We start from the raw sequence: 14,262 nt of genomic DNA, 5'->3' as shown, positions 1-14,262 counted from the left end.
AGGCAGACCTTAATACTAGCTAGTATGGAGATTTGAGTAGGCAGACCTTAATACTAGCTAGTATGGAGACTTGAGTGGGCAGACCTTAATACTAGTTAGTATGGAGACTTGAGTGGGCAGACCTTAATACTAGTTAATATTGAGGCTTGAGGATGTTGTATTTTACTTTAAAAAATTATCAAATAACAAGCGAAAATTTGTCTTGAAAAAGACAAGCCCAAAACCACTCCCTCTGGGAGTTTCCGGATTTAACTTTTCATATTCAATTCATTGTGATGCAAAGACACCACTTGGCTCCTGAGGAACGTGTCAAATACATAATCTAAATATGGACTAAGCAAGTGACTGGAGTTTAAGACATTGAGACTAAAGAAAACAAAACTGAAGTTTTCCTTAATCACTCACTTACTTGGGAATATTTCTTACCTTGCGTGGTGAACTTTGGGGAAGTAATACAGTTCTGTGTTTGAATGATCCTGAGAGGCGACGGGACCTGAAAAAATCAAGTTATTCGAGATCTCCCGACAAGGTTTGGACAAAAACAAAAGAACAAGTGTACAAGTTTCATTACTTTCCTTATAAACAGTGGTACAATTAGCTGTTCTTAACTAGTTTCTTTAAACTTCTGCCCCTGTTCGTTGATGGCTTTTATTTTTGAATATTTTTTTTCAACAACTAATAAACACTGTACCTTCTACTTAGATGGGAACTTTTCATGGCAGTAGTTGACATTTTTAGTGTTATTTATTTGCACCAATGAAAATACTGCTCAATTTAATATTACCCACGCTCTACGAAGGAACTACAATCGGTTCCGCGCGCGTGCGTGTGTACGTTTCCATTAGCATACCTCGAAAACTAAATAAGCTGATATGCATGAAAATGTTATATTTAACTGAAAGCGAGCGTGAGAAAGTCTTCCCCAAACTTGGTTCGGATCCAAATACGGACTCTGGATCACGTTGAAGAATGTTTTATAACATGGGGATTGTAAATGTTCGCGGTTTTCGGTTCATAACGCTGTAGTGTTATCGGATTTGTACCACATTTCATGGGTACATTAAGATTCAAACTTCTCAAATACGAAAATAGTTCGTCGATAATTCTGGATCTGAGAAGGTTTCTCCGAATTTTCGAAGCTGAATTATAAACACGTATAATCTCTGTAATTGCTCTTACTTATGTGTGTTTAGAAATACAAAAAAGGTTCATTTGAATAATTTACAAAGAACTGCTTGGGAATATATCTGTCGTATAGAGAAATATTGATTTAGCATACATTGTCATTTGGAAAAATATCCCTTCTTTAGAAGGAATCATTTAATTTAAAAACGATCCAGCATGGAAATGTGATTAAAGGTCATGGGTTCGAATCCTCGTCACACCTTTAGTCGTGAAAGGCTTCATAAAGTTATAGTGAGTAGCCCAAGAGATGACAGTGATGACTAGCTGCCTTCCCTCTAATCTTACACGACTAAATTAGGGACAGCCAGCGCAAATAGCTCTCGTGTAGCTTTGCGCGAAATTCAAAAACAAACAATTGAACAATGGTTCCTTTCCTTTTTTCTTTTTTTTAGTGATCTACGTGTATAATGAACCACCCAGAGTACGTACGGCATCGATGTGTGGCAAAAAAATCTGATTTAGATGTAGAAAGAGTAGATCTTTTGTCATGCTTGGACAAATTTAATAAATCTCTGAAGGCAACTAAAATGGTTAAAAAACTGGGTTTATCTTCTTCATCCTTCAACCATATTTTAAGCTTCGTTAGCGTTAAAATCTTGAAATATGGTTGTTGTCGAAGCGATTGTTACACTAAACATATACAAGTGAAATATGTTATTATCACTTTGTGCTCACATCTAAATTAGTGGCCCTAAACTGGAAACTTCTAAGTGAAGCTGTTAAGGCTGTTAGAAAAGAGGCCTTTTGCACCCTTGAAAATGATAGAAAAGATCCTAGAAGATAATATGTAACCAGGAAACAAAAAATAAGCTGAATTATTGTTAAGGTAAAATAAAAGTCATGCAAAAAAAGTGAAACTCAGAGATGTAGATGTCACAAGATTCACAATACTGTCTTTGTACATTAAACACGTAAGACATGCAGATACAATAAAACTTACAAACTTACAACGTCTTTTCATCTTTGAGAGTTAAACATAGAGATATCATAAACTTAACAACAATTTATTTTACAGTTAAACATGTTATACACACAAATTAAGCATTGATTAGTAAGCGAGAAGAAGACTAGTAGGAAACAAGAATATATATGCCAGTATATATTGATGATATAACACACTAGTCATGCATGCTGTTAGACTTCAAACAGTGCAGATTTGTGATAAAGCACAGTGTAAGCAAACAGATGGGTGCAAAAGGTGTAATACCTGATGATAAAGAACAAACAGAAGGAGAAGTCAGAGGTACAGAGGTACCCACACTCTGTTGACTTGAGGGTAAGTTAGTTGCCAAGGTGATCCTTCCTGGAAGCTCACTAGCTGTCTGATCATTAGGTTTAGAGGGAAGTAGGCATTTCGGTAGCCATTTATATTGCTGAAAACACTTCGAAAGATCTTCTTTCACCTGGAACAAAATTATTAAACAAGCATGTTAGAGTTAACACAAAAGCTACTAATTTTGAACATCATAATAACAGAAAGCTCTTTTGTTATAAAACGTATGATAAATGTTTGCCCCTAATGTGACGTCATAACTTTCTTTTTAGTTTGTTCAGTTGTTACTGTATTAGGTGATCTGGTTTGGAGCGCAAAACTACACTTAAGGTTATCTGCTTTGCAACCACCGCAGGAAGCGAACCCTATGTTTTAGTGTTATAAATTCTCGAGCTTACTACTGATTAACTGGACGGTTTCTTATGAAAAACAAAATTCGTAGAACTTGAATTTGCCGATATGAGTTAGACTACTAAAATAAAAAGAAAGCAAAAGACTTTCTGAAATAAATTATTGAAAGAAACAGAAAAGTTAACAAGAAAACAATTAAGAACTTTTGAACTTTATCGTTTGATTTAAAGCTACACAATGGGATATCTGTGCTCTCCCCACCACGGGTATCTAAACCCGGTTCTCAGCAGAATGAGGCCGCAGACATACCGCTGTGTCACTGAGGGGCTATAAATTAGAAAATTTTCTTCGCACTTATATATATATATATCAAACAAAATATAAATTACTTACACGTTCATTATGTAAACAATAAAAAACAAAAACAAACAGGCCTAAGACACAGTTCAAGGCCAAGAAGGTGTAAGCCAGAAATTCTGTTCCTTGGTTAACGTAAAGGAGACCGGCCGTCCACGTTAGGCTTACTAAACATAACATGACAATAGCCCATCGTATCCAGAGCCTGTAAAAAACAACCAAAAAACATACAAGTTTTTCAATTGAAAATCTTTGGTTTATATATTATACTAAACTGATCAATACAGTTTTGAAATTTCTAGGCTATTCACAAACATAATTTGTTTTGGAGCGTGATAACAAAAATGTCTAACATTTTAAAACTATTGTAAAAGTTCCACTTATCTTGTTTTAGAAAAGTAAAATTGAAATTAACAACACTAAAACCTAAGAAAAGGGATTTTACTTTCATGCAACCCATGAAAGTAATTTATAGATGTTCGGCCTAAGTAAAACTATTTTACTTTTTTATGCAACTTAATGAAAGTAATATCTAGACGAAGAACACATATTTTACTTTCTTATACAGCGTATGGAAATAACTCCTAGATATTAGGCCTATGAAAAGCGATTTTACATTTTCACACAACCCATGAAAGTAATATCTAGATATTACGCCTAAGAAAACTAACTTTTAGATATCTGGTTGATTTGTGTATAATTACATAACGCTATAAAAAGACCTAACATATGTAAACTTTTATAAGATGTATTTACTTTTAAGATATTTTACCTTACTAGGTTGTTTTTATACATTGTTACAGTCACAAATTACTTCAGTAGTGTTAATTTTAGTTAATCTCAGAAAGAACCTTACAATTATGGGCTATCAATTAAACCTTTCCTGTTAATTTACCAAGTTCGAGGCAATTAATAATTCCCTTAAACCTTTATGTATACAAATTTCATTTCTCACTTGATGTTGGCCAACATTGCCTCTTCTTTTCCTTTTACAACAGTATGAATACCAGTTTGATGACACATGATGCATGTTGCTATACACAGGAACACAGTAGAACCCTGGGTAGAGGAAATTTAATTCATCGAAATGTAGTTTAGGAAACAAAGAAACCTGACGCTTAGTGTTAAAAACAATAAGATGACATGGAAAATACAGTGTATTTCTTCACTAACACCAGAAAAAGAGGCTTAGATAACGTTTAGAACGTTCTCTTGCGCAACTCATCACATTAAATTACATTTCTCTCATTCAAAGTTAATATTGTATTCGATCACTAGAAACGAAACATCGCAAAATACAACTAATGGGAAATTAGGAAGTTAAGTAACTAAAATGTTAACTTAACTAATATGATAAAACAGTTTATATATTCTACCTGACTAGAGTTTCAAATATTGAATAAATGTAGCAACAACAACAACAAAATAAGAATACAAAAGTACCCAATCTATTAACAACTTAACTTGTTCTTCATAGAATATACACACATATATTTCTAGTATTTTTGTTTGTCTGTTTCTAGTTAAGCACAAAGCCACATAATGTGTGCTGTTCCACCACAGGTACCAAAATCGGGTTTCTAGAGTTACAAGTCCTCAAACTTAACGCTGTGCAACTGAAGGTTCTGGTGAAACCCTACTTTTTAACCGTTTATGTTTATATTTTTGGAAACATGTACACACTTTATTTTTTTTAGGGTAGTTCAAACCCATTAAAATACCTAAATTCTGTGTGTACATATTTTCACCTCATTAGACTTTAAATACTTGACGGATTTTAATCAAAAATAGTTTTAAAAATATTGAGAAGTTAAGAGAAGAATGATTACTAAACTTATGAGATTGTCAAAACTAAATGCATCTATCTCTGTATGTTTACTTACAAAACAACCCAACCATCTGAAAGTAACAATCTAATCGCACTAGTGAAAGCTAGCTCGGTTTTCGAAAGTGACAATAAACAGATAATCCAAAATCGTAGGCTAATAACTAAACAAACATCTTATTTTGACTTTTCAATACAATAGTTTAAAAAATATGTATGGTTTATGGCACTACTTGAAATACTGCATTTAGTTATTCTAGCAGATAACGATGGAATATTTTACGAATGTGCATTTTTGTTTTGCTATAAATCAACCTAAAAATATATATTTTTATTCTTTAATAGTTTTAAACAAAAGATCTTGATAAAATGAGAAACGTAATTTGTTATAAGTAGTTGCGAAAATATAATGAAACAAGTTATTGAAGGTAAAGCAGCTGTAGAGACTGTTACTAGTACTCTCTAATTATTCATTTTGTCAACTGTAGTGAATTCGTTATGACTCCATTAATCTGACACCGTTGTGTTTATGTATAATAGAAAATATCCATATTATAAGTCTGCACATATTTAATTTTGAAGAGGATAATACAATTTTTATAACTTGGTGGTGCATTACGAGTACTTTTCCTGCTGTTTATCTTTAGTAATAAGAGATAACGCCATGGTGACATAAGCGTGATCATCACATACCATGCAATTTTTGATATAATTGGATTTATCTACATACAATTAAAAAAAAGCTATTGTATAAATTCAATTAAACAATAGAACACCAAATTTACCAGTTATTTTATTACAAGTTACAGTTTTTACCCTAAGGAAGATTATTTTCTAGAACAGAACTTTTCGCTCAAATACACAAGTTAGAAAATAATCGCACCACATGCATATTTAGAAAAATATTAATGTTCCTTACTCTTAAAGCTACATCCTGTTATAAAATTACACTTAATCACTAAGCAAACTCAAAACGAAATAATAAATTCACTTTTTGTTCTGTATAACAAGAAAATGAGTTTGAAAGGTGTGGTGCTGCCATCTATTGGCATTAATAATTAAAACTATACTATGAATCAAGTTTGAACACTTGCGTTACTTACAAATAAAGTGCCCACTGCTGGACCGACGAAGCTGAAGATGAAATAATTATCAGATCGTAACCAACAATAATCATTTGTTCCGTAACTTTGTGGATCTATTGCTGCTGACACTGCAACAATTACTGTTGGTAAACCATAAGCTATGACGTAGTACCAAATAGCTCGGGTTTTTTCCAAGTCGTAAACTTCCACTAATAGCACGTACAAATGAAATGCGTCCAGGAACATCCAGACAGACACCACCAAAAAGAAATAATGAAGTAACCCTGCAATTAGGCCACACAGTGTTTGGAGATGTGTTTGATTAACGCCTGCTGCAAAAACCAGTTCAGCCACCAGGAGGCACAGGCAAAGGTTTTTGTGTATAATAGTTCGGTCGCTTTGAGATCCCCTTAATAAAAAAGACAGAAAACAAAAGATAAGTTTGTTATGCAGGAAATTCTGTAAATCTATAAGTTACGATATCAATTTGGGTCTGATCTATATAGTTAGATTACTTTAATCAAACGATCTAAGTAACAACAAAATTATTTTACATAATTCAATATAGGTAATAAATTCGTTACACACAGAGTTGTGACATTAATCGTAAAACTTGTATTAGTATACACTACCAGAGACCCGCAGAGTAGTATCTTTATACAATAGTACTTCTTCAGAGAATTTCAAGAATAATACAAACGAATTGTAATGATAGATACAGAAATGCCCAAGTCTAGTTGTATTTAGGTTGCACTTCATAAAACCTTGTCTAATGTTAGGGCTAAGTTCGATAAAGATATAAATTTGCACTGCAACCTGTGCACAATTTTTGTTTTTTAACTTTAGTTAAGTTAGGATCAAACTTTACCGTACTTAATACTATGGAAAAAATAAACTTTTAATGCTATCCTATGGCCTAAAGTCAGACCTTTATGAAAACTTTAAGCTTCTAATTCCTATTCATTCGCTTATAGCTGTTGAAGTAACTTAATTCACTGAGCTTTGTTGCTTTCTGTCGAAAGAAGGCTGGTTGTTATCATGTTCATAGTGCGCCTGTGTAATTTTTATCAGGTAAAATTCTTACTGCGCATGCTTATAATGTGTACTTACAAGCAGAATTAAAGTACGGTAATTGCATTTTATTGCTGGTCTTAGCTTACTTACCTTAACACACACGAGAGAAATATACTGTTTGTGTACAGTTAAGCCTACTTTACTGTCATTTTCACTGCAGTGCTAAGCCTACACAAGGTATAGATAAATGCAATCTCATTGCAACACTACGCCTATATACGATAAACATATATAGGTAATCTTGTAAGTAAAACTAAGCCTACTTACCCTAAAATATACAGACACACTGTACTTAACAGAAGAAATATCACACAGAGGGCGCAACCTAGTGACGTCACTAGTTGTTTGGTAAATTGTTTGGCAGAAGAGTACTGAAAAAGTAATAATAATTATTCTTAATAATAACAATACATTTTAAAAGTAAATAAAAAACAACTGAAACTTATGTATTTCTATGTAATAACTGGGACGGTTTTCAACAATACATGATACGATTCTGTTGAAAAGAGAGACAAAAAACAGAAATGTAATTAAATAGTTATTATGAATTGCCAAATTTAATTCACCTGCAAGTTTACCTAAATAAAAAAATGAATAAAAAACACTCTGTGAGGCTTGGAATGTCATCTCACATAAGTAAACCATGCACTAGTGAACTATCATAGAACTCATTCACTTGTGTGGCTTACAACGATACGACACTCGCCTGTGTAGGTTCTACTTCCTTCATCGAGGCAAAGTAGATCACGTGGTTACAACAATATAACACTCACCTCCGCAGGCTTCACTTCCATCATCAATGCAAAGTTGGTCACGTGGTTACAAGCACAAGTCGTATGTGAAGAGTTGGAACTTAAGGCCCAACATCCATCTGTGGACCACTCTCTAGACATAAATATTTATAGTCACAATGAGTAAAAACTAATATATAAAATGTTGTATGAAGCAAAAAAAAAAAAAAAGTGATAATACATGAATTATCTTATCAAGTTTGAAAAGTAAGAAATGCCATTTCAACATATTCTGTTTCAGAGCTACCTTATTTCATGTATTTATTTATTTTGTAGACCATATGTCGCTTGTCTTTTTAATAGTAAATTAGGTTTATCACAAAACTCTTTGAAAAGTCTTTCGAGACACAGTCATTACGTCTCTACGCTATATGCTGTTTTTTTTCTTTTTTCGTCATTGTTTTTCTATTGTTATTATTACATCAGTTCGTAGAATTTCCCGACTTTATTTGAGAAATAAGTGTTATTTCACAATAACACGGTACAGCAATGTTTTGTTGTTGTTATTAATATAACTTTACTGAAAACCAGAAACTAGCCAATGCATTTCTGGTTGTAAAATTGAATGTTTTAAAAATAGTCGTGTTACGTCAGCTGTAATAGTCTACAGTATGTGCTTTAGTTTCGGTAAAAAATTCAAAACAAACCAAAACAGTAGATATTACACACTTACCTTAAAGTTATGTCCCAGAACACGCATTGTGGGTTGGTAACATTTTCTTCCTGGAGAGGAGGGAAAGAAAAAAGAACAACTTCCGATAAGTATAAATTATAAATAGATGTTCTAACACTACATTAAAAAAAGTTATACCTTTGTGTCAGAAAAAAAAAAAAAAAAGTTGTATCAATTCTAAAGATAACTCGTTTATTCCAGTGCAGAAGATGTTACACTGTAATATGTTACACTGTAATATATTACACAGCAGTTTAGACTACATTCAAAATAAAAATACTATTTCGTTTAGTGAGTTTCTAACAGCATGAAAATTAGGTTGAAATATATGATACATATGACTCTGTTAACACAATAACACTATAGTGATGTTTTTCGTCCGGTGTTTTACAGAACACAGATATTGTATTATAGCCACAATGTTCCTATTTTAACATTGTAACTCTACACATTATGAAGCTGAGAAGTATACATACAAACACTTGCTACTTGACAAAGTAATGACTTGATGTTAGACATTTTTATGCCTCCATATGATATTTGATATTCGGATAAAAGTTTGAAGATGTTCTACTTATGATATTCGATACTCGAAAGGAAAATGAACTAACGCTATTCAAGATGTTCGATATTTGGCGATCAGTTCTACTAACCCCATCTCATATATTCGATATATTAATTTTGACTAGCGTACCCAAATATTGCGTTCGAAGTTCGGAGAGAACTGTTATTTGAAATAGAAGTTCTACCACGTGTACTTCAAATGTTCGATATTCAAATTTTTTTTTTAAACACTATCTTATGATATTTCATACTCAGAAACGCAGAATTTATATAAACACTGATCTCGGTTTCTCTATACACTGCTAAATAATCTCAAAATGTTAAAGATTCTGAGAACTCCTTTAGCCAACCAATCCTATAACACTGACGTAACACTAATATAGAAGTTAGATTCCATTTTATCATAAGACCAAGTCCGCATTGTTTTCCAAGGAATTCGAAGTATAAGATGACAACGATAAAAAAGAAAAACATATTTCCAAAAACACCTGAATATGCTTGAAGGTGATCTGTACGGGTTCTAATAAGCGAAAAGTCTTTCTCCTACCCACGGAGACGGCAACGACTCGAGAGTTTATCACCCACGTAACGTTTTTAACGTCCTGTCCCTGAGTCGTGTGGGAGTGGAAGCCAGCATCGGGCTTTAATAGCTCGTCAACTTTGTTGTAAAGACGAAAAACTACACGAGCTAATCCTGTAAATAATTAAACAAGTTAAAGAGTTGCTATAAAGACGAAGATTTATAGGCAAATCTTATAAAGACTAAAACTACGTTTATGGTTCGTTGTAAAAACAAAAAACTGTACCAGCTAGCTCTGTAAACAATAAAGTAGATTTCCACTTAGCAATAAAATAACTATACAATAGAATCTTGTAAACGATGAAAAAACGTGTTTACCCTTTACGACAAAGGCGATAAACTATAAGAATTAATTTTAGAACAATATAACAGATTAATCCTTTGTTGAAGGCTATAAATAATACGAAATCAACCTGTGAACACTATAACACACTTATACTTTGTCGTAGAGACTATTAACTACAGTTGCTGAAGTTGTAAATTCAGACACACATAACTTTCCGTTATACAAACAAACACTTATCTTCATTTATGAAAGAGAGACAGATAAATTCTCACCATCTTTAGAATATTCAATTAGAGACTGTACAGGAAGGAGCAGCGAATCCTGGACTCTAAACCAATTCGAATCCGGGATCTGGGTCGGAAGAGGAAATGCCAGGTTTTGGGATATCCTGACATCTACAGCTTCAACCAGTATTACTAGAACATAAATGTAAACAGAAACATTTGATGGAAATTATACTTACCAAATGGAAATCATAAATATCAAACATTTGGGCAGAATTCGGAAAACGATTCATTTTCATTAAATTTAGATCCTGAAAGTAAGTAAACTAGAGGTACACAATGTTGCTGTTTCTACCAACACTTCTAAACGTTAGAACGTCTAACTCTAACACAAAGTTAATCTGAACAGTGTGTTAATGTTCAGTCCTTATTCTTTGGAACTAACATGTGATTATCGCTTCTTTAGGCTATCGACATGTGTTAATTCTATTTTAAGATATTAACACACGATAAACTGTTGTTCCGGATTATTAACATGTAGTAAACACATTTTTTTTTAGCATGTGGTTTTGTGGCACTGATGCTACATACCTGAAACCATTGTTCATAACGATCAGATGCATATCAACGAACTAAGAAGGAAACGGCTGTCATTATGTTTAATCCTGTTTAACTACAATGTGACAAAATTCAATTAGACTTTAGTTCATTTTTCTCAATGTATCAATAATCGTTGTTCCTGTGACACCATTAAGTCCAATATATAAACAAATGAAAGATTCTCCGATATTGATTTCGACATTTTTAAAGTTTGAAATTACTCTATAGAGGTTTTGCGTGTGACGTCACTCTTGACCAAGTTACTGCTGACCGCCATGATGGGTGGCACTCTCGGCGTGTTTATATTCCAACACAAGGGTGATTCATAGTCAAAAGTGCGCGATGGTACACTCGTGTTGTGCATTTAACTGTTCAAATCGACATGGACAGGTGGAAAATGTCATACTACAGATTTCCTAAAGATCCCGACCGAAGAAGACGATGGATTGCAGCTGTCAATAGGAAAAACTGGACACCCACAGATCACACCAGACTTTGTAGTAAACATTTTGTGTCAGGTATGTATAATTCATCTATAGCCAGGCTGAATAAATTGAAACTTACATGCATGATATATGTATAGCAGAACACACTGCAGCACCAGTCAAAGAAATTTTTTGCACACTTTTCTTTTACTTTTAAATAACTGAATAGTAAATTTACTGAAGGAACAATATCATTCATGATGAATAGGTTATATAGCCATTTGTACATTAAGACAAAATGTTAATATCTCTTAAAGGACCAATTTAAGTGATTCATCAGAAAACCACAACTGGCACAAGATTAAAAAGTGTGCAAATAATTACTTTGTTGGCTGTACATTCAGTTGTTAAACAATGTTCAGCATATTCAGTTATACATATATATATTCAGTTAAAAGTGTACAGTGTATCTGTTATATATATAAATATTATCTGATGATGCCTGTAGATCTATATATTAACTAAATTATTGTACTCTGTTTCAGGGACGAAGAGTGATGATCCCCTATCACCTGACTATGTACCTTCCATATTTCATTTTACACGTTCTCCCCTGAAGAGAAGGAAAGCTGCTGAATTGTGTAAATATGAAAACAGGAAAGAAGTGACCAAAAGGAGAAAAGAACAACAAAAGAGACATGAAGCTGCTGCTGGGCTGCTTGACCTTGCTTTCATAGAATCTGCTGGCACTGCTGCCACTGATAGCAGCTGTACTGATTCTGCTGATGAACTTGAAGTTACATGTGATAATTTTGACTTGTGTACATCACAATATACAACTGAGACATGTATGCAGACGGAAATATCATTCACAGACTTAGTTAGACTTGAATCTGAATGCCAACAGTTGCGGAATGAAGTCCTCCACTATAAAAGTATAGCAAAAGCGAACTGTTTCGAAGATGCTACTTTTGCAAATGACGACGAGAAGGTCAAATACTGTACAGGTCTGCCGTCATATGCAGTGATGATCATATTCAACCAAATTTACAGATATTTCCGAGATACACAGTCAGTCTCTAAATTTCAACAATTCATATTGACACTCATGAGACTGCGATTGGATGTGCCACTGCAGCTCTTAGGATACATATTTGGATTGCACACCTCAACAGTATCATGCATATTTCAGGAGGTCATAAATGTCATGAATATTCGACTGGTACCAACATTTGTTTTCTGGCCTGAGAGAGAGGAACTAAGAATGACGTTGCCCGTGTGTTTTCGTGAGAAGTTTTCAAAGTGTGCCTGCATCATTGATTGTTTCGAAATATTCATACAGCGGCCGTCAGACCTCCAGGCCCGAGCAGACACCTATTCAAATTACAAGCCCCATAATACTGTCAAATACCTCATAGGTATTGCTCCGCAAGGAGTTATAATTTTTATCTCAAAGGGATGGGGAGGACGAACAAGTGATGTCCATCTTACCGAAAACTGTGGGGTTTTAGCCAATATAATTCCTGGTGATGTTATACAGTACTGAATACAGCAGTTGTTAACTCGTTTAGTCATGCGGGACACTTGCCACCCAATATGGCGGTATTTTTACAAACCTCGTTGTGGTCACGTGACACTAATAGGTTCACGCAAAACCTCTATAGTTCTAATCGATATTTATCAATGATAGAGAATCATAACTGGTCTACTTATGCATGAGTTTACACTGAATATTCACTCCAAAAGTCGCTCTGCCTTTATAAACCAGTCAATTCGCGTTGTAGATAAGTCTTCACACCTTACGTTGTTCAAGTACTAAATCATATATCTATTGATTTTGTATACTTACAAACATTTGCTTTCGTCAACAGAAAGCTACTTTCTTGTGTTAGCGACTCCGACAACAACACGGCTCCCTCTTCTAACCCTTGCAGGAGGTTTGACGTCACTTGTCTACGTTCTGATGACGTCAAATCTTGCCAAGCCAAATTTTGCCTGTCATTTAGTAGGTTGCTGACCGTTTCTACAATAGACTGCATAAAGAGCATATTAGAAAAAAAAGAAAAGAAAAAACACCTTAAACTTAATTATTAGTTAAACAATATAATAAAGGATTAAAATTTGTTTTTTAAATTTAGTCTTGACATGATTGGACACATTTTAAAACATAAAAAGCATCTAATTACAAAATAATTCTGAGATTCGGTTTGCCTTTGTACTTTTTCCGTATGACGATACCCTTAACTCGTGGTATTATTAACTAAGTTTCACGAAACATTGTACGATGTGCCACGTACTCCGACGACACACGTGACACAGTTTAAGTTGGTCATTAACTCACCTCCAGAAGTTCTTTAAGCAACTGGCGACGATGCCACAGGTCTTTAAAGATTTCCATACTGTCCACCGCTCGAGAAAGTGTCTGTTTTACGATGTTTACCACGTGGGAAACATCTTTACTGAACAACACCTTATTAAAAGTCATAAGGGCGATCTCTGACGTGATACTCGTAATGGAGTCTCCAGCTTGCATCTTTATCAAAACAAAAGATATAGCAGCTCATACTGAACACTAGATGAACGTTGTAGAAGTATTATTGAAGTTCAGTGATAAAATAAACGGCTTATATCAAAATGAAATAAATATATACAGTATCTTGAACACATTTAGACTTTTGATTTTAAACAAGTACTGACATTAATGCAGCATACCTAAATCTAGCCATGACACATTCCCCATTAATATCTGCATCAAAGACATAAGCCAGTCCCCCAATGCTACTTGCATCAAAGGCATAACACAGTCCCTGATGCTATTACTTCAATTCATGGCTCAGTTCTTAATACTGGATATTCCTGTTCCTACCTTAATGTAGTAATATTCCAAGATCGGTGTGCAAGGATTTAATGTTTGTATGGGAAAACTGAAATGATTTATGAAAAGCAAAAATATTCTACTTTGGTTAAAG

General features: G+C 33.8%; 2 protein-coding genes across 11 annotated transcripts in view; one reads left to right on the top strand and one right to left on the bottom strand.

The window, feature by feature from the left end:
- The window catches only part of LOC143257069 (latrophilin Cirl-like), a 105,363-nt gene that overhangs the window by 7,437 nt on the left and 83,664 nt on the right, over positions 1-14,262 (bottom strand). For 8 of the 10 annotated variants that reach the window (XM_076515213.1, XM_076515212.1, XM_076515217.1 and 5 more), the window contains 12 exons: positions 13,635-13,826; positions 13,143-13,326; positions 10,317-10,460; positions 9,667-9,872; positions 8,615-8,664; positions 7,924-8,035; positions 7,418-7,521; positions 6,095-6,485; positions 4,122-4,225; positions 3,203-3,371; positions 2,445-2,588; positions 427-493 (listed from right to left, as the gene is read on the bottom strand). In XM_076515213.1, the coding sequence (XP_076371328.1) occupies positions 427-493; positions 2,445-2,588; positions 3,203-3,371; positions 4,122-4,225; positions 6,095-6,485; positions 7,418-7,521; positions 7,924-8,035; positions 8,615-8,664; positions 9,667-9,872; positions 10,317-10,460; positions 13,143-13,326; positions 13,635-13,826 (1,867 nt within the window). Of the gene's footprint in view, positions 1-426; positions 494-2,392; positions 2,589-3,202; positions 3,372-4,121; positions 4,226-6,094; positions 6,486-7,417; positions 7,522-7,923; positions 8,036-8,614; positions 8,665-9,666; positions 9,873-10,316; positions 10,461-13,142; positions 13,327-13,634; positions 13,827-14,262 lie in introns of all 10 variants that reach the window. The other 2 variants (XM_076515220.1, XM_076515219.1) reach the window with 1 other exon arrangement.
- Positions 11,165-12,839, top strand: LOC143254913 (uncharacterized). The gene is made up of 2 exons (XM_076509824.1): positions 11,165-11,386; positions 11,839-12,839. Exons 1-2 carry the CDS (start codon positions 11,251-11,253, stop codon positions 12,837-12,839), a joined length of 1,137 nt encoding a protein of 378 aa, XP_076365939.1. The 5' UTR covers positions 11,165-11,250.

Source organism: Tachypleus tridentatus, chromosome 7 (assembly GCF_004210375.1).
Source record: "Tachypleus tridentatus isolate NWPU-2018 chromosome 7, ASM421037v1, whole genome shotgun sequence".
Classification (NCBI taxonomy): Eukaryota; Metazoa; Arthropoda; class Merostomata; order Xiphosura; family Limulidae; genus Tachypleus; species Tachypleus tridentatus.
The sequence above is the reverse complement of the archived record's forward strand: the minus strand, read 5'-3'. Positions and strand labels throughout refer to the sequence as shown.

Coding starts and splice junctions, on each gene's coding strand:
- LOC143254913 (XM_076509824.1), top strand. CDS start 11,251: ATGGACAGGTGGAAAATGTCATACTACAGATTTCCTAAAGATCCCGAC. Junction 11,387..11,838: donor TAGTAAACATTTTGTGTCAG/GTATGTATAATT, acceptor ACTCTGTTTCAG/GGACGAAGAGTGATGATCCC.